Genomic DNA, 25,344 nt, shown 5'->3' with positions numbered 1-25,344 from the left:
CTCTTTCCTACGCCATTAATTTTGCACCAGCTGTATATTTTGTTAAAAATCTCTTCTTTTGTCTGTTTGTCTGCTGTGAGGACAGACCCTTTGGTACGTCCAAATTCCGGTTTCCCCTCCTCTAACATACATCTGCAGCCCACTTTTATAGTTTTATTCAGTCCATTTCTCTTCATTCTTGAGTAAACATGTGCTAAAAAGGTCTATGAATAAATTAATGAAGTAATTGACGTTTTGGAATAATGTTGGTCATAGTCTTGCTTCTTATTTGTCCACACTATATTTATGATTTCAAATATAATCGAAGCCAGTCAGTATGAAATTGTTTTCAATATTAGTATCCTTTAATAAGAAAGTTTCATACTATTGTGGCAACAAAGTTTTCCTTGAAATCATTGTAGAAACCCTTTTCTGTTGGTAAATAGTAAATAGTTATGTTTGATTTGCCACATATATAGGTCGGACTTTCACAAGCAAGAAGACTAGCTCAAGGTAAAGTTATCAAGATACACTCTTCCAGTCCTTTCCCAGTTCAAATAGACGGAGAGCCATTTATCCTACAACCAGGCTACATAGAGTTAACTCATCGTGGGCAGGTAATGACATCCTTTCTTGTTTTTGTGGTAAACTTCATTTCATATTTTTCCACCTATTAGCCGTGTGTTTGATTCCCATTAGGAATACTAATCTTGTTTGGAGCATTTTTCTTAAATTGCGACTATAGCTATAGTGTAATGCAAATTGCTATTGTTCTGCAATGTGTTGTCAAAAGCAACGATAGGAGTGCTATAACAATGTTGAGGAGTAGTATTTTAACAAATTGTTATTTTCCACGACCCGGGATTGACAACACTAGTTACGAGCTTTCCAAACGTAAATCCCACAAGAATACTGAACACAACAAATTTCCCTCTTATATGGTGGTTGATATCATTGGGTCTTATTTGCTACACTCAGGTATTCATGTTGAGGAGGACTTCAGAAGACGAGCCTAAAGGGCAAGCAGCTGCTATAATGACAGAGGTATTATTAGAAGCCGAGTGCAAGGGCATTATTAATACATCTCAGAGAAAAGTTCTTCTCAAGGACATAGCCATCCATCTTTCTTAAGACCCGTTTCTCGTTCAGCCAGCTTAAATAGTTGCCCATACTTGGGTTTTTGAGCTCTAGTCCTTTTTCATAGGACAATTTTTGATTATTTCGAAAAAAAAATATAGAGAAAGATATAGTTCTACACTTCCACGTTCTACTTCCACGAAGCAGCTAATATAAGAGAGTGAAAACTGTTGCATCTAACAACACCCTACGCTGTGTATATTGCAATCCAGCGTACGTTTTCTTCTTCACATCTTTTGTAGTTGTACTACCACCATCCAAAAATGTAGAGGAAAAAAACATTTGATATCCATATGTTCGTGGGTCTTTTTTTTTTTTTAAACTAGCTTGATAAAAAGATTTTTGATCAGAAAAAGTTGTGTTTTTAATTTGATATTTTTTTGTTAAAATACTTTTTACTTTTCTCTCTTGACACGGTATCTTGAGTATACAGTTACCCTAAAATCATTCTTGTGGTTTTTCTGTTTGCTATTACAATGGCATGTCAAGTACTAGCATATTCTACATGTAATTGTAACTATTATAGAGGTGGTATAAAGGGCAAATGAATGTTGAAATTGAAGACATTTGTGATAGGAGTGTTTTATGGATATGAGGTAACTTGCAAACCGAGTCATCCAAATTAATTATATCCGCATTTTGATTCAACTTATTCAAGTTCGGATTGAACTGAAATCAACTCATTTAAACTTAATGATATTTGATTCGTGTAGCGGATGTAAATTTTTTATCTGCGAACTAAATTTATTGACGTGACATATATTTTCACAGTGGATGTATTTTAAATAGTGAATAATATGTTGTGATATAATTTTATTATTTGAGATGTTTAAGTATTTACATTTTTTTCTATATAACCCACGAATCCATCCAATCCAATCGAATTTATTTATAATCGGGATGGTTTGGAATTGATGTATAAATTATGGGTTGAGAACTCAACCCAACTTAATCCAACTCAAATGAAATTGAACGATTCAGACATTAAATTTGACAAAAAATGACTTAAAATTCGTGTATACACTTAATTTGTGATGATCAATTTAAAAAAAAAATATTATCAATACTTTTATTCCTTCCACGATATTTTCTCCAAGTTTAAGGCATTGGAAAAGAACTGCGGCATCTAAAGTCATTTGTGTGGCTTGCAACACAACCATCCAACTCAATAATTCTCCTACGATTCGTGCGACCTAACGTGTTTATTACTCTTGAGAATTATTGTTCTCTGGCTATATTCTACTCCTATAAAAAAAATAAATCAGAATCATTGAAAGGGCATATGATGATATGAAGATGTTTACTTGTTCCCTACCTACATTTCTTCCTTTTGTGGGTAAATAGAGCCAGTTAAGGAGTAAATTAATGCAGCTACACTATGGTAGACGGATACCAGCACAAATTGCACGAATTGGATATAAATAAGGTTATACAAACACAAATTTTACAAAAAAAATAATTAAAAGAGTCGTAGTAGGAAATCATGCCTATGTGTACTTATTGAAGCGCCATGCAACAAAGAGCATTTATTTCCTTTTTATTTATTTATTTTATCTATGAATATGAATTGCATTGACCGATATTCCTCTATTTCACAATATAAATCATTATAGCAAAAAATTGTCTCATTTTATATGTCACTTACAATATCAATAAAGAATTAATATTATTTTTTTCTATTATACTTTCATGTCTCATTTGAATTGTGCATATTTCTTAAGAAAATTATTAATGTATTAATTTCAATGATAAAATAAATTTAAATTAATAAAATACTCATATTAAGAATAATTAGTAGAGTAATTAAATGAGTCGAAATTCAATAAAAATAAAGATATATTAGTGAGAAAAAATAATTAACATCCCATTGCTAGTATAAAGAGACGATAGAATGCTTACTATTTTTTCAATTTTTTTAATTTTTTTAATTTTTTTAATATTGTTAATAAAAAATAATTTTATAAAACAAGTCGATTTCTAGTTTTCTTACAGGTTAACAATATTTCATAATTCGTAAATATATATCGTGTTAAAATGGCGTATAATTTAGGACGGGTAGTAAAAGTAGCATCAAACAAAGTTTAACTACTTGAAAATTCTAATTTCTATTCATGCTATACTTAACGGAGAAGGAACACAACCTTTGGCATAATAAAGGACAAAGATAAAGAAGGAACACGAGCAAAAAGAAAATAAAAGGAAAATTTAATGGAGGATTTATTATTTTGCTTTTTAGGGTATATCACCCAATAGTAGAAGAAAACAAAGATTATCCACTGCTTTGGATTTGTTCACAAAAAGAATGGAAATGCACGTTAGTGAACTAAAATGAATAGAAATATATCACTTCACTTACTTTCCCAAACCACCTAAAAGCAATGGGATATAATATGGTGGTTCATTCATACAAAAATTGATTATATATTTTTTTTTTTGGATTCAAGGATATATACCGTTAATATATTTGTTCTCTTCCTTTCTTTTTCCAAATCTACTTTTTCATACCAAAAGGAAATTTTATTGACGTTTTCTTTTAATAATCGTTAAGAAATATAAATATTAATTAAAAATCTAAGTTTTTTAATAAATAATTGTTGAAAATGATGTTAAAAACCATAAAATTAATTGATGTGAATTGAAAAAAATAAGAAAATCTGACATAAGATGAATAGTACATACTAGTAGTTTTTATACGGTGGAAGTAAACCAATTGAATTCTATTAGTACTCAATTTTTTTAAGAGTGAGAACTAGTAATGTGTTTACATAAATTTCTGCCCTCGTGTGGATATTAAAGTAATAATGTGATTTGAGATATTTGGAAAGTAAAAGCTAAATTTTGATCCTAGAAGACAAAAAATACAAAAATTCTATTTGATCTTTAAGAAATGAAAAATGCAAATTTGATCCCTCAAATGAAGGGGAATATTTTTTTATTATTATTATTATTAAAAAGTTTAAATGAATTGAGTTTCAAATGTATATCAAGATTAAGATATGTTTTAAAAAATTCATAAATACTTAATCGATTATTAGCCAACTAAATTCTTAAGCTTGCACTGAATCAACACTTATTATCAATGTAGGAAACATTTTATTAATGATAAAAAAAATCATTATAGCAAAAAATTGTCTCATTTTATATGTCACTTACAATATCAATAAAGAATTAATATTATTTTTTTCTATTATACTTTCATGTCTCATTTGAATTGTGCATATTTCTTAAGAAAATTATTAATGTATTAATTTCAATGATAAAATAAATTTAAATTAATAAAATACTCATATTAAGAATAATTAGTAGAGTAATTAAATGAGTCGAAATTCAATAAAAATAAAGATATATTAGTGAGAAAAAATAATTAACATCCCATTGCTAGTATAAAGAGACGATAGAATGCTTACTATTTTTTCAATTTTTTTAATTTTTTTAATTTTTTTAATATTGTTAATAAAAAATAATTTTATAAAACAAGTCGATTTCTAGTTTTCTTACAGGTTAACAATATTTCATAATTCGTAAATATATATCGTGTTAAAATGGCGTATAATTTAGGACGGGTAGTAAAAGTAGCATCAAACAAAGTTTAACTACTTGAAAATTCTAATTTCTATTCATGCTATACTTAACGGAGAAGGAACACAACCTTTGGCATAATAAAGGACAAAGATAAAGAAGGAACACGAGCAAAAAGAAAATAAAAGGAAAATTTAATGGAGGATTTATTATTTTGCTTTTTAGGGTATATCACCCAATAGTAGAAGAAAACAAAGATTATCCACTGCTTTGGATTTGTTCACAAAAAGAATGGAAATGCACGTTAGTGAACTAAAATGAATAGAAATATATCACTTCACTTACTTTCCCAAACCACCTAAAAGCAATGGGATATAATATGGTGGTTCATTCATACAAAAATTGATTATATATTTTTTTTTTTGGATTCAAGGATATATACCGTTAATATATTTGTTCTCTTCCTTTCTTTTTCCAAATCTACTTTTTCATACCAAAAGGAAATTTTATTGACGTTTTCTTTTAATAATCGTTAAGAAATATAAATATTAATTAAAAATCTAAGTTTTTTAATAAATAATTGTTGAAAATGATGTTAAAAACCATAAAATTAATTGATGTGAATTGAAAAAAATAAGAAAATCTGACATAAGATGAATAGTACATACTAGTAGTTTTTATACGGTGGAAGTAAACCAATTGAATTCTATTAGTACTCAATTTTTTTAAGAGTGAGAACTAGTAATGTGTTTACATAAATTTCTGCCCTCGTGTGGATATTAAAGTAATAATGTGATTTGAGATATTTGGAAAGTAAAAGCTAAATTTTGATCCTAGAAGACAAAAAATACAAAAATTCTATTTGATCTTTAAGAAATGAAAAATGCAAATTTGATCCCTCAAATGAAGGGGAATATTTTTTTATTATTATTATTATTAAAAAGTTTAAATGAATTGAGTTTCAAATGTATATCAAGATTAAGATATGTTTTAAAAAATTCATAAATACTTAATCGATTATTAGCCAACTAAATTCTTAAGCTTGCACTGAATCAACACTTATTATCAATGTAGGAAACATTTTATTAAAAAAAAAAAAAAAAAAAAAAAAAAAAAAACTATTTTGATTGATATTTGTTTATTTTGAGAGACTACATTTCATTTTTTTTATTTCAAACAAGTCTCCATATTTTTTTCTTAATCGCCACCGGTTAGGTACTAATTCTTTTTGAAATGTAATAGAAAATGCAACCCAAAAAATGAATGGTCTTGGATTTAGATATCTCCTTTTTCCCTTACATTGATTCTCTCTTCTAACTATAACTCTACCTCTCTCTCTATATTGAAAAATAATGAAAAGAAAGGAAGATTAAGTGAGAGATAAAGATGGAGAATAACTAGAGAGAAAAGTGAAGGAGATAATCCAATTTCATGCAATAACTACACCTATAATTGACATGACATATTCGATCGTTCTCACCTACTCTTATATGCTTGCCATCGAATTAAGGACATAGTTAGTATCGTTGAAGGTTATACTTTATTTCAGCTATATATACTAAATTTTCTTAATGCAATGTATATATTAATTAACAATACTAAAATATTTTAGTTTAATTTTATCATTTAAGTTAAGGGTTTTGCGTAAGAAAGGAAAATAAATGGGCTTTTGGAGCCCAATTCCTTCTTCTTATCTAACCCTATAGATAGTGAGTGTTGCAACTTTGGAACCACGTTTACAAACAAAAATTTCATTATTTAAATAAATGATAAAACCATTATGAGAGTCTAAACACAACCATATACTAGAAAATATTTGGACATTAAATGATAGTACTACTATTGCATGCGGATGATAATGAAATTTGAAAATGTTTTATAAAAAAGAAATGAATGATGAGTAATAGTAATAGTAATGTTTTGGAGATGAAATGATAATAAATTGATTCGAAAGTGAAAGAGAAAGAGTACTGTAAAATGCAATTGTTGTGATGAAAATAGCTGTGTCTTTCTCTCAGTTTCATTTCCCAAGAAACGTCAGATACTCTATTAATTCATCTCTCTCTCTCTCCAAATAATAAATTTGAAGAAGAAGAAGAAGCTGAAATTGGTGATTTTGATTTCCAAAGATGGATGCTGAATTTCCAACAACTTAAAAATCTCCATTAAATACATTACACTAAAACATAGAAATGGAATCACTGTACATGTTGTCTTTAATGAATACAGTATCTCCTATTTTGAGGTTAAGTATTGCATCATCATTATCATTATCATCATCATCATGCAGATATCTATCTCATTTCTTTCTTGCTTATATACACACAGATACCCTACTCTACCTAGCTTCTCCTGTTCCACCACATCTTCATTTCTCACACCTAATAATACCTTCCATTTTCACTAAAATAAAACAATAAACAATTATTAATTCAACACTATACATACATCATCTTTCTAATGACATCACATCATATATTTAGTGTGGTCTGCACAATAGTAAATTAAATTATACATAACTAGTCATTTACTAGGCATGTGTTAATTAATTTGCCTGAAGTACATTCATGAAAAAGAAACAACAATTTGAAGAGGGGTGTTACTGTTATTGAAAGAGGTAGCTTGGTAGGTAATACTAGGTCCTAAGAAAGAAGAGAATTTGAGTTGTGATAGGTTTAATTTCATAACTGTTCATTATGTTGTTGTGGCTAGCCACGTGAAACAAACATTCCTGCACTGTTTCTTCTCAACCGTAAGAGAGGGCCCCTGCATTGCATTGCTCACAATATTATTATATATACCACTAAACTAACACACATTCATCACCACTGTTCCTTCTTCTTCTTCTTCTCTCAACACTTGCACCTCCACATACTTTTTAACCACCTTAAAAAACAATAATTTTTTTAGAAATGGTACTTTTCTTGCTTGGAAAAGATATGTTTGTGTGTGTGTGTGTGACAGAAAGATGAAGGAGGAGTAGAGAAAGCCTTACCAAAAGCAAAGGAACAGAAGAAATAATTAATTAGTACTATAGCAAAAGTTGGGTGGGGGGAATGAAGCCTGGTCCGAGGTTGAGAGTGAATGAATGATGAGAAAGTATTCTCTTCAACCATCTTTATCTCCTCGAGCCAGACAACGTTCCTCTCAACCGACTCTTGCATTATGAAGATTGATTTCATGATATTTAAAAAACTTTGAGGGGAATGAAGCCTGGTCCGAAGCCTTATAGTTCTTCCAAGATGGAATGAAATATCTATCTCCTTTGTCAAACTCAAAAGCCTCGAGCCAGCCAACATTCCCCTCAAAAATTCATCCTTCAACTCATTGTTATTTTTGCCTCCTCTAAGAAATACTCTCAAGTGAAATGAAAACCCTAACCCTCGTATACCTTGTTATATATAGGTAGCTTGGAGGAGAGAGAGTAGAGATACTACATAATAAGTACCGACTCACACTAATGCTGCTTTTTACTTACTCTTCCAAAATTAACATATACAAAACGCTATTTTAAACAACAACAAAAACTAAAGCATCGTATCGTACATATATATAGGTTACACAACAATACCACTAAACCAACCCAAATAATTTTTACTTTTTATGTGATTAAATAATGAAAGCTCTTATTGCCAATTTTTCTTTTAAAAAATAGTATCTAAAAGAAAAGAAAAAAGTTTAAAAGCTAATTAAAATGAGAATCTATTCTTTTATAGCTTTTCTCAAAAAATACATTTTAAATTTTTTTTTTCAAATAAAAAGTAATTTTTAGTATAATAGTCAAACACAATAAATTTTATTTTTCATAACAAATTCTAAAATGTAATCTTTAATACTCGCATAAAAATTACTAAATTTGATGCCATTAATTGTTAGTTCGTTGTAAATTATACAAAAATTATGTTGGTGTTCAATAATTTAGATAATTTAAAAAATCGCAAATTTATTGTGTTTATCTATTGCAGTAAAAATAATTATATTTTCTTTAAAAGAAAAATTATAAAAAATAACTTTTATAAAATGTTACTCAAAACAGTTCTCATTTAATATATAGTTTAGATTACTTTTTGGATTTTAGTTTTTACAACAACTGTAAAATCATATAAAAACTCCTAAAGTAATTATTTTTTAAAAACAAAAAAAGTCTAACAGAAAGGACTCTCAGATTTTTATTATTTTTTTTATTTTGTCAAAAACCTCAATATTTTTGTTATATAGATTAAAATTTAGTTAAGTTGGACATAAGAGACTTACTTTCAAAAGGGCCCAGAAGTATTTACAAACATACTCACATATTATTGTTCTTACAAAATTAGATTTACAATTATTGATCTCATAAGTCTCATTGTTACACCAATAGTCATTCACTTAAATATTGTTATTTATCATTTTAGTAATTGTTAGGTAAAATAAATCATCTTAATAATTGCATTATTTCAATAAACTCAATAGAGAGAGAGAGAGGTAGTTTATAGGAATAGTACTTTTTTTTTATTGATTAAAAAATATAAATAAAGATTATTTTCAATAAAAAATAAGAGTTATAAAATGTTATTAAGAAATCCAATGAAAAGTATATTTACAGATGAAAAGAGTATTTAACAAATAAAAAAGATGCAATGGAATAACCTGATGGTGCCGGTGGAGCAACCGACCCATTACCTGCTACCAACCATTGGTGGCAGTGAAAAATATAGAAAAAGACAAAAAGAGTATTTAATTTAGAATACATACACTTGCAGACACTATAGGAAGTTATATGTATATATGATTCTTTGTGTTCATCATTGCCTTATTATTTTTAGCCTTTTTCTTATCCCTACTTTCAATCTCCTCTATTTGTACGATGCTTTCTTTTCCCGCACGGCCACATCATCATCATTTCCCTTTTCTCTCTTCTTAACAAATAAATACAAAAGTTTTTTCTTTTTCGTAGATGATATTTTTTTTTTGGCTAATGTTTTGAACTCATTTTATTCAACTAATTAATCATTCGGACATTTTAGAGTGAAAATATCTATATTGTTATTATAATTTATATATGTAAAGTTCTTATCATTGCGTTTGATTGTACAGAAATTTGAAGGAAGATAGAAAACATGAAATCTTCCACTGTTTGGAACTCAATGTGGGACAAACACTAAAAAATCTTAAAATAAATTCTTATTAACTTTTTATGTTATAATAATAATTAGAATCTTATGTCTATAAGTTTAAGAAAAATTAACTACTAAAATAAATTAAAATACAAAGAGGATTATTAGTGTATTTTTAGCTACTGTTTATTGATAAGTTTTACTAATAAATTAAATAAATAAAACCATATAATGTTTGATAATTTAGTTATATTTTCAAATAATCTATTTATAATTTCTATTATCAGTTTTGTTTATCGTTAAGAAATAAAAAACATTTTAACGAGTACTTATTTGTTTTTTATTATAACTGAGTACTTATTTGTTTTATAATTAAGAGTTTATTTTAATTTTATTCTCTTTATTATACTTTATTTTTGTTTAAGGATATTGATATCTTATTTCATGATTATACTTCTTTCTTCATTCTCATTTTTTATTCACTTTTATTTATACTAAATAATTAAAAAATTGTCTCATTTTTCTTTTATTTTCTACACACTTTCATTTCTTTTCCTTTTTTTTTTCCCTCATCCGAATAAAACATATATGTTACGTCCAAATTTTAAAGTAACTAATGGTAAATTACTAAATTAGTTGCAGCTTGAAAATAATAAAATTATATAATTTGTTTATAATTATATGGAAGAGAAATTCTCCCCCTATCTGGATGACTGGATGGCCTAGTTGAGGTGCAGACAAGAGTCTCAGCCTTTTGTGTCACACCAGTCTCTTCAATTATTGGACTTGACATGAAAATTACGTTGACTCTATTTTCTTCCCCTTTAAACTTTACACTTTACACAACAATTCATCACTAATCACTTAAACGATCATATACACTAAAAAGGTTTCTGATAGTAATATGAACAAATGAGTATAAGTGGCATATACAGTCTCAGTAAACAATAATGAATTGTATTAAGAATTTAACTATTCTTTTATAATTAATTTTTTTAACAATAACATTAACTGTTACTTCTTTTTATTTTGATGAGAAAAAAAATAGATAAAAGTAAAATATAAACTATATTAAATAATTAAAGTATGAAATTATCAAATGATAAATGAGTCCTATAGCCAATGAAAAACAATTAATTAGTATAATTAATTAACTAGATTTTTAGCTTAAAAAAATTAACTAGATTTAGTTAAGATTAACTAAAATATTACTAGTTAGTTACTCTCTTTGTTTCATAAAAATTATTGGTTAAATTTTTCGTATACATATTAACAAATCTAATAATTAGAAGGAAGAGATGAGTTATTTTATCAAATTATTTATTTGAATTATTTATGAATTTTCACTATTATCAATGCAACACATAATAATATTTTAAAAATTGTGTATATAATAATCATTAAAAAATAGTATAAAAAATAATTAAAATTGCATTAAAAATAATAAATGATACTTATTTTGAGATAATTTTTAAAAAAAACTAACACCTCCATAGTGAGACAAATTGAGTACTTAGTTAACAAACTATCTAACTACCTAATTAAGTAAGACCTAAATAATATAAAATAATTAGATATTTAACATTAAAATAATTGTTGTATGGTAACAAGAATTAAAACACACATATATAATTATAAAATAAAAAAATAATAATTAAGTAATGCATAATTTTAAAATAATAATTTTGTGTATATATAATACACAAATAATGTGTCTAAAATTATTGTGAGTATAATAGAATTACTTATAATATTATCCTTCGATCTTGGATAGCTACGTAGAGGAAACTAACATAGCTTATTTGTGTGTGCAAAAATAATTTTTTTCTTTTTGTTAATAGATTAACCTGTGCAAATTACAGGAATTAATTTCTTAGTTCAACAACATGAAGCAAAATTCCCTTTTGAGAATTTTAACGCATTCTCATTACTAAATTTGAATTCTTTTAAATTAAGTTAAAAGAGATTCAATCATTCAACTAAACATTTTTAAATGTGTGTAGAAGGATTTTAATATACCATTAAAATGAGTATGTACTCCCATTACATCTAAAAGATGCAACAGTTTTGAGTAAAACAATTTGTAAGCGTAAATCACATTATGATAGATATAAAGACATTCGATATATTAAAATATGTGTAATTAATTTTACTGTTAGACTATTTTATTAAAAAAAAAAAAAACAGTATAAAAACAACAAAGCTTATTGAGTTGTGGAAATTCAAAATCCATGACATTCCAATGCATGATATATTACTGTAGCAAAGTGGAGTAGTTTAACTATACACCTACCGCATGTAACTCATTCAATTCTTAATTCTTAGAGAAACTTGTCTATTTACTCTCCGTCTTATTTTAATTATATGAGATATAATAAATAAATTAATTAATTAACATTATATTAGTATAAAATAATAAATAATTTAAGATAAAAAACAATAAATAAAATATTTAAAATGAGATATCGAAATATTTTCTTTCTAAATGATCTCATTGGCCATGTGTTGGAATTCAATTACAAGTGGTTTTGTTGGAATTCAATTATGAGTGGTTAGTCTCACATTGACCAGGAATGGAGTCTATATTGGATATATAAGGAGAATGACTCATAAACCTAATGTCTTAAGGTTTTGGGTTGAGATATAGTGTTTAAGTCTTTTATGAATTCTTGTTTAGAACCCATTTTGAATGTCGGGCTCCCCGTACTCCCGCTTCGAATCTTTAGCATATGTTAACAAATTTAATACTATTATAATCAATTTTTTTAATTTTCATTATTTAGACAAATGATTTTTTTATAGATATGACCAAGATAATATGTAATATTATTTATAAAATAATTTTAAAAACACATTTCTAAAATATCTTTTAATTATTTAGATCTTATTCTCATTGAACTAATTTTCGTGGAGGGCAATTTAGAGAATGTTATTACTTTTTTTTTTACTTTGAAAATTAAATAAGATACGTAAACTATTTTTCAGAAATAATATGTGAACTTTTTTTTTTTGGGCTTGTATAGAGAGTATTAAGGCATCACCAAACATTAATCATCTTACAAGTTTATATCTTGTCAATATTCTCGAATGATGAAACTCATCAAGAACTTAATTTTGAAACGTAAGAACTATTTAAAGATTATTGTTGGAAGTGAATTTAGTTCTTAAATTAAAAAATAAATAAATAAATCATCTAAAATGTGGTCTCATTATATCATTAAAAAGCATGATTCTGCTACTTAGCTTCTTAATTAAAACTAGGGTTTATATAAGATTTTTTTTAATACAATTCTTTTGAATTTTTTCTTTGGATCATGCTAACATGTGTTCATAAGGAACTTGTTAAAAAATAAAAACAAAAAATAATCAATTTTTCAAATTTCAAAACATTGGATGTACAACTTCCAAAAATTTCTTTCTCTTTTTGATCTATATTAACAAGTGTTACAAGCACACTTGTAAGCATTTCTCTGTTTTATCTCTTTTTATATAACAATTTCAAAGTATTAAGTTGCATGAATTATTTTGTACCAACATATTCTTAGTTATACATGTTACCTCATTTATTGTAATATGTAAATAAATATCATGTAAAAACATGAAATAATTATCTCTCATGAAGGGTAAATTTATAAAATAATAACAATTATCGACAAATTTAATACTACTACTACTAATTTGTCTTAATGTTCGTTTTCTATATTTAAGGACAAATGAAGTATACTTTAGGATTAAACATGTGTAGTCCTTGTATTGTTTTCGTTTTAAATCTTATAAATATTTTCTTCCTCTTTAAGTCTCACAATATTTTTCGTCAGTGGTTTTAGTCTTCAAATATTCAAAATTTAATTGTGAGCCTCTTGCACTACTTCAAGAACAACCTTATACAATTTTAAAGCCTTGAATCCAATTGGTATTAATGTGTTAAATAGACTTTTGTAGTTAGGCTTTTGAAGTAAATACAATGCAAGTATTTATTTGACTCAAATATGAGTAATAGTGAATTAATTTATTGATATTTAATATCATTCTTTAAAATATATCATTGCTATAATTTCTTAATGTTGTAGAAAATGACTTTAATAATTAAAGTTAAGTTTATGTAAAAAAAACAAAATATGTTAAATTTGAAATAATTTTATTTTTTACATGAAATAAAATTTTTTAAATGTATTCTTATTTGTGATTAATAGTAGAGTGGGTAATAAGTATAAGGTGGACTTTTGTACAAGATAAGAACAAAAAAGCAAAAAAGAATGTTATTATAACATACAACTTTCATCTCACCAAACCAATCAATGTGATTAAAAATTAAAAAATAATAATAATAAATATTCTTAAAACACTTGTTAAATAAATAGAAAAAATAGAAATTGTACATTCACTTAAATTTTAAAAAATAATATTTTTTTAAATAAAACTTTATTTGTATGAAGAAGCGCTGACAACATTTGTGAAGAATTTGTAAAAAAAAAAGAAGAGGAAGTAGTAGAGGTAGGTTAATTAAAGATGATGATTGGAAAAGAATGATTAATGCAGTTAGTAATGTTTATAATGAATGGGGTATGGGTGTGATTGTGTAGCATGAAAGACGTCATTGGAAAGACGGCTAATAGAGAAGCGTAGATCAGAGCCGTTGAATGTTATAATCGAACGGAGATGTCGGTGTCAGCGGGAGCGTAGGATCGGGAGAATGGAGAAAACAAAGAGCCCGAGTAACGAGGAAAACAAAAACAAAAACAAACGAAACCTTCTCTCATCATAACATTATCATTCAACAACTGTACAAAACACATTTACTACTCTTTTATTGACTTGACGTGGACCTCTCGAACCAACACTACTCAGTCTTAAACTAACTTCACACTCACCCACCCCCCCATGCTTTCTCTTTCTCTTTCTCTTCTATTTCTCTCCCTCTCTGCTATACACTTTACACTCTAGCCCTCTTCCTTTCCTTCTCTTCCAAGTTTCGTACCTTTTTTAAAATAAAATAAAATTTTTATACATTTTCTCTCATCACCTTCAAAAATATACATCATCTCTAAGAATATGCAAATATATCTAACACACAAATTTAAATTTTAATAAATATATAAATTTTTAAGTTTTTAAAATACTAAAAATACAAATATTAAAAAGAATAAAAGTAATACATTAATAATGTAAAGTTATTTTATATTTTCGTAAAATTATAACTCACTACTATATCAAATATATAAATAATTGTAGTTAATTAAAACTGTATAATACAAGATTGCGTATTAAATGTTAAAATTGCAATATGTGAGTGCACCTTTATACCGAAAATCTAAACCTACAAATCAAATGTTGCACATACTCATGCCATCATAAACCATAAAAATATGTCTAATAAATTTGGTAGCAACTCGGCTAGAACATCAATTTATTTAAATTGAATATGAACTAAATCTATTTAACAAAAAATATTATCGAAATTAAATGTAAAAAAATCATCAAAAATCAATACATATATTATTTAAACTTTTTAACTATTTTAATATATATATGTACTCTTTCAGAAAATCTGTGATACATTAAATACTCAATAATAATATTAAAAATATAAATTTAGTGTTATTAGTTCTAATAGACATTTCATTTAATTCAAAATATTTAATGTTGATAATTAAATATTTAATATTAAAAATTAACAATTTAATAAATTTAATTTATAATTTATATAAAACTAAAAGATTTATTACAACTAACTATATATCTTAATATAAATTTATTTTATTTATAATAATAACCGAAATAAATACACTTTAAAAATTATTCCAAAAAGTTTATATGATTAGGATGGAGTGAGTAATTAAATGAAAAAAGATCAGGTTGAAAAATAACCCACTCCCGCCAAAAACATAAAATTGAAAAGTAAATAATAAATGAGGAGTCAAACCCTCTGCAAGTGGAATCGACGGCTCAGGTTCTCCGAGCATGGTACGCTGCAGGCATCGCCATGTGCTTTCAATAAATGCTCGTCGGTACGGCGGAGTGTGGGACCGGCACGAAGGGACAGGAGCACGTGATTTGAATTGAAGACTAGGTCACGTGGGGGGTCCACCATTTGTGAGGAGATGTTTTTTGTTTGGCTCGTCTTCAAGTAGGGACCACCACTTTCAATTATGGGGTCATCATCACACTCATCAGTAGTATGTCAATGTATCTTCGACACACTGTATTGCGCAAATCTCGGGCCCTCCTTTTTTTATATTAACAAAGAAAATTGTTTGGTCGACTAATTTTTTCTTTCATATATGACTCTAAAATCTTTGTAATTTTAGTGTTAAAAAAACCTGTGACACTACAGTAGATTACAACAAGAAAAGAGGTGAAAGAAATTAAATTGGATACAAACATCAACATAAGATAACAAATATGAAATTGGAAACTTAAATTATTTAATTTAGAGATAAAAAAACATATATTAGATACTAACTGCAGGTTCAAATCCTGATTATATTATCGAAAAAAGATACAAATAAATCATTTAATAAGTATTTGATAAACTCTAAAAAAAATTCGTACATTGAATTACAACATTATCATCTAACCCTAAATTTGAATTATAGGAAGAAAAAAATGGAACGTTTTTAGTGAATGAGATGATCGGGTCTCATGTCTCAATTCTCGAGCCATAAGTTCAACAACAGGAAAGCTATGTCCCAATGTTTTGACTTATCAGCGCAGATATATTTATTACTCCCATCGACTTTATATATGAAGATCTGTGCATGTCAAGCGTTGGAATCCAAAGATGTTTGGCGTTTTGACAACTTCAAAACCAACTGCAACTTGTATTTTCAACATACTCCTCCTACAAATCATATCACAAGCTTTATGTTTTTAAGGACAATTAGTGGCTGATTGCATACTTGAAAAAAAAAAAAGTTAATGGTTTCAAAGAAAACCGAATTATAGGACCACTGCAATACCATTTTCAAAATAAAAACATCAATTTTTTTTAAAAACTATTAATGCAGAACATGTGTTGATAGTAAAATACCGGGAACAAAGAACGAAATCTATTTAATTTCTGACCACTGTCATGTCAAATTAATTTTTATGTCCGTTTACCTGTTAGTCAAACCAAAAAGATGAACTTGAAATTCATATTGAAAATGAGCCCACCGCCGTACAAAGTTGCTGGTATTCCAATATGCTTCACAATCAATTGATGGATAAATAGGCTCTTTTGTTGCGAATTACAAAACCAGACATAAACAAGAATATTCACATACAATATACAAATAAAAAAGAGGATAGCATCAGCACGTAGGGTGACAATTAACAAGAAATAGGTTCATATATTTCCCACCAACTGTCATCTACTAAAATTAAAAGTAGCTGGCAAGCTTTTCACCAGAAACAAAGAAATTATATTATGTCTCTCTGTTAAATACTTTAACTCATTTCCAAAAAACTAATTTGTAAGGTGCAGATTGCTTTGTAAACTTTATTTAATATTCATTGGAGCAGTTGAGAATTTTTCATTACAATCCCTCATCCCAACACTATTGACTTGATGCCTGAATATTGAGGATAGCCCATTAATAGATCTAAGATAGATTTTGATATCAATTTAAATTTTAAGCTTAACTCTTCAAACTCAGTTTGTAAAGTGAAGACTATTACACTTATAAGCTGTATTTAAACATTATCTCTAGTCACCGTGATACTTTTGTTTTTCTCAATACCCTCTATAAACCACAATAAATGAATAAAACTTAAGTGAAAAAATATATCTCCCCAATGCCATCACCATCAGTCAAATATCACATCTGGGTCGCAAACAGAAATGCTGGCATCGTACCTAAGTGAGTAGTAGATACAAGAACAAAAACAGAAAATTTTCACGGAAATTGCACTAAGCTACATATATCTCATCACTAATTCAAAATGGCTATATTTTTGTCACAAAAAAAATTCAAAATAGCTACATGGTCAGGATATAGAACCAAAGCATCCAAAGCTTTTATTCAGATGAAAATTTCCCTAAAATCTACCAAACAACCAAGGGTAACAACTATAACAATTTATATCACCAATGTTTTTGGGGGCAATAAACTGCTACCTTCCAATAGTTGGCTACCAAATAACATTATAGCATTACTTGTGCCCAGGAGTTTTTCTATTCAGTTATGCAAAACCAATTCTTCATAGCTTTTTGTCTTCTTATTCACGCTTTTGATAGGACAACATTTAGTCAGCTTTCTATGTTCTGAATAAGTAGGGTTCATAGGCAGTAAATTTTACGTCAATGGATGCCAGACATTAGTAGCTTTATAAACATGGAAATCATTTTTCTGTAAAATATTTACTTAACGGTCATATCTGCAACAAGTCAACTGCAAGCAATAAATAGCATTACAAACATATGACAAACATAAGACTCCAAGAATGGCACATTAAGCATTTCAGTTAGGGCATTGGTGAGAGACATCCGAGGAAGTAGAAAAACAAATGATTTTAAGAATAAAAACACCAGCATGCGGATGCTAGGAATCAAATAAAGAAAAAGTAAGCAAGTTCTTAGCAATTAATTATGCGGTTATGATATCATCCAGAAATCCAGGCGTATAGGAGGTGACTGCAAGGTGTTATTCCTAGTTCCCAGGGGATATATACTTATGTTAGATCTTATAGTTCTTAAGGGAATAAAATAACTGTCTAATTTGCTGGAAAAATTGATGTGTATTACAGATATGATAATCTAGTTCTCATTCCGAAGTGTGATTCTTCTAATTCTATGAAGGACCTTAGGCCCATTTCTTTATGTAACCCGGACCGAAGGTGCTGACTACCAGTTACCGGAAGAGCAATTAACGAGCAAACATCCCGAAAGTCACTTCTCTAATCTAAAAAGGATAATTATCACTCCAGGGCGACAAAGATGAAAGAATCCGCAAAGAATAAATGTTCAATGAAATTGCAAGACCTCCTCTAGACAGCTTTAGAGGCTTCCAATGGCCTTCATGGACCTGTGACATACCTCACCGAATCCGTAGAAAAGGAGAACCAATTCAGCATTCAAGGCTTGGTGCAGGACCAACCGATGACTCTCATATAAGAGTAACCCGGGGATTCTTTTCTTTCGGCTCTCGTCCTTACCTGGAAATGAAAACTCAAAAGAATGCTGCTCGCTCCGTAGCCTCAAACGAGGAAGCAGCCCAATCTATTTCATACGATCAGTACAAAATTCTTGCCAAAGTGTTGGCTAATAGATTGCAACAAGTTTAATATAGGTGTTTCCATTGAGCAGTCAGGTTTTGTGAAATTATTAACTTGTGGCACAAGTCTTCCTTCATAAACAGGTTTTGTGAAATTAATTCCTTTTCAGGACATATGATAGAAACCACTTGCAACCTCTGTATGAAAATTTAATAACCAAAGAAAGTTTGGTTGCATTATTCATCTTCCCCCAAGAGCTAAATAGTTTTAATGAGGAAAAGTATTAGTGTGTTTGGATTTGATCAGAATTACATTGCTACCGTGTGTTGCAGGAAAAGCTGCACTGTGGATAGTTGATAAAACGTGTCGAGGTAGCTGACCGCATTGCCAAGCACATTGTCGGTCAATACATGCAGAAGATGATGGAGGCGAAAAATTACTGCTATTAAAAATACCAATTTACCAATTTTTCTTTCCCCAAATATAAAACCTAACCATTTTCTGCAACATTTACGTGAAATGAAAACCACAAACCACAAGTGGTTTCTCATCGACGGCTACAACCAAGGGATGATCAGGAAAAAAAGAGAGAAATATAAATAAATGATTTTTTTTTTATGACAATCACTCCAACTATGCAGCATCATATTTAATCAAATCAGGCACCAAATGATGCCAAAACTGTGTAGTTAACAGCAAAAACTAAAAAGGTTGAAGCCAATAGATCTGGCCTGAAACATGAAGGCATTTGATTCAATTTATATTGCACGCCTTGGTTCTCTGAAGGTCCACAATAAACCTCGGAACATTATTATCATTTCATGATTGAAATAAACATATCAATACATCAAATATAGAAGTGATGCTAAGTTAGTTTTTGACTTAATTACTTTTTGATCCCTTATTGTTTAGGTTCAAATTGGTCCTTTAACTTTTAAAAGTGTCACTTTAGTCATTTAACTTTACTTTGTTAACTAACATCGGTCCTTTCCGTCAAATAGGTGTAAAGAACATTAGTAAAAGATGATATGGCATTTGGTGTAGCTTTCATCATAAACTAGTAGTTAAAATGCTTCATAAAAGCCTTCTTTCTTAAATTTGCTTTGAGGCATTCCTCTCTAAAACTTAGTGTTTATAAAATCCTTCGTCTTCCCCAAATCCTGGGTTTATAAAATCCGTCTTTTCTCCAAATTTGCTTTAAATTTGTGCAACCAAAAATCAAAATGTCTAAGCATTCGTTCTTCTTCTTCGTCCTCTCATCTACAAGGAAGTGCGACTCAAATGAGGATTCACATGGTGAACCACTATACCTTACCACCCATTCATTGATAGTGGTTAAAAAATTGTTGAGCGGACAAGAAATTAAAGATGAAGGTTTACTTGAAGGATGCCATGGACAAGCCTCTCATTTGTTAATCTTTAATGGTACTACCAGTCTATGATCATGAATGGATGTTACGCAGCAATGCTACTGATGCCTGCTATAAAATTTGCAATATGTTCTCTACCTACATTGTTTGCTTAACCATGTCAGCTCCACGTCAAAGCCACATATAGAGTTAGGGTGAGTTGGTTTAACAATTTGGACAGAAATGACAAATACGAATTAACATAGTAAAAGCTAAAAGAGATGACAAATACGAATTAACATAGTACGAGCTAAAAGAAATGACAAATACAAATTAACATAGTAAAAGCTAAAAGATCAAAGTGACACTCTTTAAAGTTAAAGGGCCAACTTAAACCTCAAAAATAAGTTGAAGGACCAAAAACCTCATTAAGCCTTATTTTTTTATACACTATTTCTTAATAAAGAATTTGCAAAAAGGTAATAATGCGTTTCTTGCCATTGAACGGGATCTTGTCAAAAAAAGTCTATGACTGGGATTCTGTATAAAAGAAAGTCTATGAACGGGATTCCTTAGGCTTGGGGCAGAAGTTATATAATATTAGTAGGTTGAATATTTAATATATTGGTAGACAGTTTATTTAGTTATTTGTAAATGTTGCATGTGCAGTAACTACTATGTAACCGTTGTAGGAAGTTAGAATAGTAAATAAAAAGATTAAGGAAAAGAGGGCATTCGGTAAATTGGGATCTAGTCGGTTACTTAGGACTGCCCAGGCTCTCGAATTCCTAGGGCGAATCTCTTCATCCTTCTCTTTGTAATTTCTAAAGGAAGTTGTATCCATGATAAACGAAGTTTATTCATTGTACTAATTTACTCATTCTGTTCCAAAATAAGTGTCATTTTAGCATATAAAAAATGTTCTAAAGTGAGTATCGTTTTGATTTTTCAATGTGACATTAATTAGTATTTTTCCAATTCTACCTTATATTAATATTGTCTGCACCACTTTCAAGTCATTATATTCCACTATACATTTATTTATAATAATAATGGTTAATAACCAATAGTTAATAAGAATAATTTTATAAAATTGCAACATTCTTTCTATCATCTATAGTTTTCTTAATTTGTGTGAAAAAATCTAACACGACACTTAATTTGGAACGGATGCGGATGGAGTATTTTCCAACCAGCTCTATCAGTATGCTTCAGCAACATTTGAAAAGTAAAACACAAGTATACATATAAATCAGGGAATTTAACAATTATACTAAAACATGATGCAAAACAATGGAGGCAAAAAATAGGATCCGAAAGTCCTCTGTGTTTCTTGGCAAAAATTTCCCACCATTTTGAAATGACAATAGACACTATCTTGATAGAACAATAGACAGTAGTAATCATTTAACTACAGAAAGCATCACCTTCTTGATAGAGAATAACTTCCATCATCAAGAATTTATTATCATGGATTCTACCAAGTTTTTTCTTTAAATTGTATATATGCAGTAACACATCTCCATCCATCATCTTATTTTACTTTTAAGAGATAAAAACGAACTATCTGCATTAATTAATTGTAAATTTGACATAGCCTATGGCCCACTCTATATTTTTGGGTTATCTTTCACGTTACTAAGGAGGAAAAATATAAAACAATGCAGAAAGATAGCAAGGAAGCCAAATATTGTTAAAAGAGAGGAGAGAAATGGAGTACAACCTGTTAGCTTTAAAGGATCCTAAAGTGTTCGACTGGCAACCATGACCAAGCCTCCTAGACCCTCCTATCCCCTTAACTTGGAGTCTCTTCTCCATCTGGAAAAAATAGAAGAAGAAAAATAGATAATATGTTAAGGATACTCAAAACAAAATACAGTGTCATGATTACTGTGAGGAATTGAAAGAGCACCAAACTACTGAGAGGGCTAAAATCAAAATGCAGTAAGCTAGGTTTTAGGTTGAAATGACAAAGTAACATCACGACTCGCGGGAGATACAAATTGTCTAGCAATGCATCGTACTTAAAACTTAAGATATCAGGTCCAGGTGTCTAGGACTGGTTTATATTTTATATCTCTAAAATACACTGCCGAAAATCAAAATGAAATAAATCCCTTTGGAGGTTAACATTTGGAAAAAGTACATAACTACTTTGCCTTGTGTTTGAGATAGAAGTATTAAACTTTTGGTAACTAATAAAACAACGAAGAAGAAGGAGATGCACATAGAATTTGCATGGAAGGTATTTCTGCTTTATTTGCATAATTCTACATCTCTGTCTCACTTGTCATTCTAACCTGCTACAAATCATCCATCTAACATGAACCTTCATAATTCTAATTCAAAGTACAATAGTCTTTTCTCATAAAAAATTAACTCCAGTTGAGTTCAATATTCTTCCACTCAATCTCTCTCCATCAATCTATTTATCCATGTTCCTAGCATTCCACCTAATGACCTGACTGTAAATGATCTATCCAACACGAATTTTACAAATCTAAATTGCTACCAGATGGTTTTTGATGCACTTGAACCTTATAAAACATAGTTGAATGGTTTATTGGTTCCCCTATGTCTCTTATCATCAACCTATTCTATGTCTCTCACGATCAGTCTATCACCATTGATCGTTCAGTTATTCTAAGTACCCAACCATCAGTTCAACATGAACCTTACGAGAATATGGCTAACTAAGTTGTGATCCTATAACCATGAACCTTCTATTGCAATGTTTAAGCCGTGTCAAATAAGATTTTATAGTATTAACAAAACCTAAAATTAAAGACAAGATTATCTTAATATTCAGGTTTGCTTAAAGTTATAGAGCTTGGTAATCTTCTATATATCTTAATCTTTTTTTTTTTTTGAAACGGTCAAAGTTAGTAATTAGTTGTTATAATCTTATTTTCTTTGATTGAGTCCTTCAATTCTTTAACTCTTAGCTCAAACCAGTTGAGCTACCCACCCAGCCTCCTATATATCTTAATCTTTCTATTACTACTTCTGAATTTTAAATCCTCAGTGCTAGTGGGTGCTCTGGACTCTGGTAACTATCACCATCAGAATCTCATTGCAATTTTCAACGACAATTTGACAGAGTCCAATGCAATTGCAATTATCCTTATTAATGAAGAAGAAAAATGGCTCGCTAAACAAATTATTCAAACTAGTAGTAAACTAGATAAAAAATTATCAAAGTACAAAGTAGGCACCAAATTTAAAAAAATGAAATAGCATTAAAAAGGTGAAAAAGATGATGAATATACCAATGGTTGATGTTTAATAATCTCTGATATACCGAGCTGCGAAGAGAATGTCCAACAGTTGATGATCTTCTGAGAAAGAAACCCTAAACCCCACACCAAAGTGGTTTTGAATTCGATTTCCGAAACCGCATTTCGTTTTAACGGGAGAATATGATCTGATTCTCATTTCTCAGAAATGAAAATATACAATGTATATAATGAATTGCAACAGAGGGTAACCGAGAAGTCCCGGATGGTGCCGCACCGCGCATCTTTTTTGAAAAATGTAATTTTTTTTGAAATAAAAGACATTTATTGAAGTTCACTGTATTTTTATGTTGTTCCTGTTAAGATTGGAGAGTTAACTTTACGACTAATCTAAAATTATATATTAATAGTTCATAACAATTATCTGAAATAGTCACCACGAAATGAACTAACATTTATGGTTTATAAAAGATAGAGAATGAAAATAAATTAAAAATATATATAAATAACCAAAACTAGTATTTGATAGAAGATAAATAATTAAAACTATATTTAAGTCTTAATCTTATTATTAGTATGGACGTGTTGATTTACACTTTTGAAGGAGATAAAATAATTTTTTAGGTGCAAAATTAAGTCTAGATTTTATAATGCTTTTGAATTGAATTTATGATATACTATAGATTCTAAACAAATGATTTTGATGTTTTATAATTTTTAGATTATTTTTTAGAATATTTTAAAAAATAAGATGTAACAATCAGATTTAAAATTAAAAAATGATAATTTAAAAAAAAGTATTATTTTATAAATAAAAAAAACTAAAACAAACACACCTTTATTTTGTTTCAAATAATTTTAATTTATAAATTTTTAGATCAAACATAATTTTTGCACTAAAATTAATAATTCATTTTTATATAAATATATTTAAATATAAATCATTAATATTCAATTTACTTTTAACTAAAATTAATCTTACATAACAATTTATTTAAAATCAATTTTCTTCGACACATAACCAAACACACATTTTTTTTTAGTTTTCACATATACTAAAATATAGGTAGTATTTTGTGATGTGTGAGGCTCATGAACACCATCAATGCATAAAATAAATTCAATTAGCGACTACTTATATGCTTCAGAGTATTAAAAAGATACATGAATAAATCAAATTTACATCAAAATAAAAGAGATCCTTAGATTATGCATGTAAGAGATTATGGGAGGTCTTATAAAAATTGATTAATATTATCTATATCAATGAATATGTATTAATTTTATTTTTTTCAAAATAAAAAAATATTAGTCACACTTTTTTTAAAAAGTTCATTTCACCAGGTTCCTTTAAGATTCTACATACACTCCTCTAAAGATTCACTTTATTTTCCTGCCCTCGTAACATTGAATGCTTTCTTTGAACACCTTGAATTTTCATTTTGAACCAAAAATTTGTACTCAAGTAATATCGTTTATGCGAAAGACATTATATTGAAAACAACAAAAGGTATATTTATTACATTATAGAAAGTTTAAATGACACATTTAGGAAGTTTGACTCTCACCCTCCAAATGCCTCCTACCTTCATTTTATCACTATTTCCAAGCATAAAATGATCAAATTATCCATTAGCTCTCAAAAGTGTCAAATATTGTTTGTACTCAACAAATGTACTTTGTAACAATAAAGTTCATCAATTATTTTTTCTTAGAGTCCTCATATATAATCGCTAAGAACACATCATCATCAATGGTCATAGCCACATTTATTTGAAAGTTATGTTGCATGTCTCACTTTACATGATATTTTCCCCTACAATAGCAACAATT

General features: G+C 28.5%; 1 protein-coding gene and 2 long non-coding RNA genes across 5 annotated transcripts in view; 1 reads left to right on the top strand and 2 right to left on the bottom strand.

Moving 5' to 3' along the window:
• LOC101500556 (diacylglycerol kinase 2) overlaps positions 1 to 1,884 on the top strand; it is an 8,024-nt gene extending 6,140 nt beyond the window's left edge. Inside the window, exons 7-8 of the mRNA XM_004503828.4 lie at positions 459 to 596; positions 958 to 1,884. Coding sequence (XP_004503885.1) covers positions 459 to 596; positions 958 to 1,110 — 291 coding nt within the window. The 3' untranslated portion in view covers positions 1,111 to 1,884. The remainder of the gene's footprint in view (positions 1 to 458; positions 597 to 957) is intronic.
• A 4,847-nt stretch (positions 1,885 to 6,731) lies between these two features.
• On the bottom strand, positions 6,732 to 8,011 carry LOC101500356 (uncharacterized). The gene is made up of 2 exons (XR_189961.4): positions 7,631 to 8,011; positions 6,732 to 7,521 (listed from the first exon to the last, which is right to left on the bottom strand). It is a non-coding gene; the product is annotated as an uncharacterized lncRNA (long non-coding RNA).
• Positions 8,012 to 16,194: 8,183 nt separating this feature from the next.
• LOC105852245 (uncharacterized) lies at positions 16,195 to 23,888 on the bottom strand. Of its 3 annotated transcripts, none has more exons than XR_003473222.2 (4): positions 23,545 to 23,888; positions 20,307 to 22,093; positions 16,833 to 20,186; positions 16,195 to 16,572 (listed from the first exon to the last, which is right to left on the bottom strand). It is a non-coding gene; the product is annotated as an uncharacterized lncRNA (long non-coding RNA). The 3 variants fall into 3 exon arrangements; XR_001144070.3 differs by having other exon boundaries at positions 16,833 to 20,434; positions 21,999 to 22,093; positions 23,545 to 23,884; XR_001144069.3 differs by having other exon boundaries at positions 16,833 to 22,093.
• Positions 23,889 to 25,344: the final 1,456 nt, after the last annotated feature.

This window comes from Cicer arietinum, chromosome 6 (assembly GCF_000331145.2).
Source record: "Cicer arietinum cultivar CDC Frontier isolate Library 1 chromosome 6, Cicar.CDCFrontier_v2.0, whole genome shotgun sequence".
NCBI classification, from domain to species: Eukaryota; Viridiplantae; Streptophyta; class Magnoliopsida; order Fabales; family Fabaceae; genus Cicer; species Cicer arietinum.
This window is presented reverse-complemented; position numbering and strand designations above follow the sequence as displayed.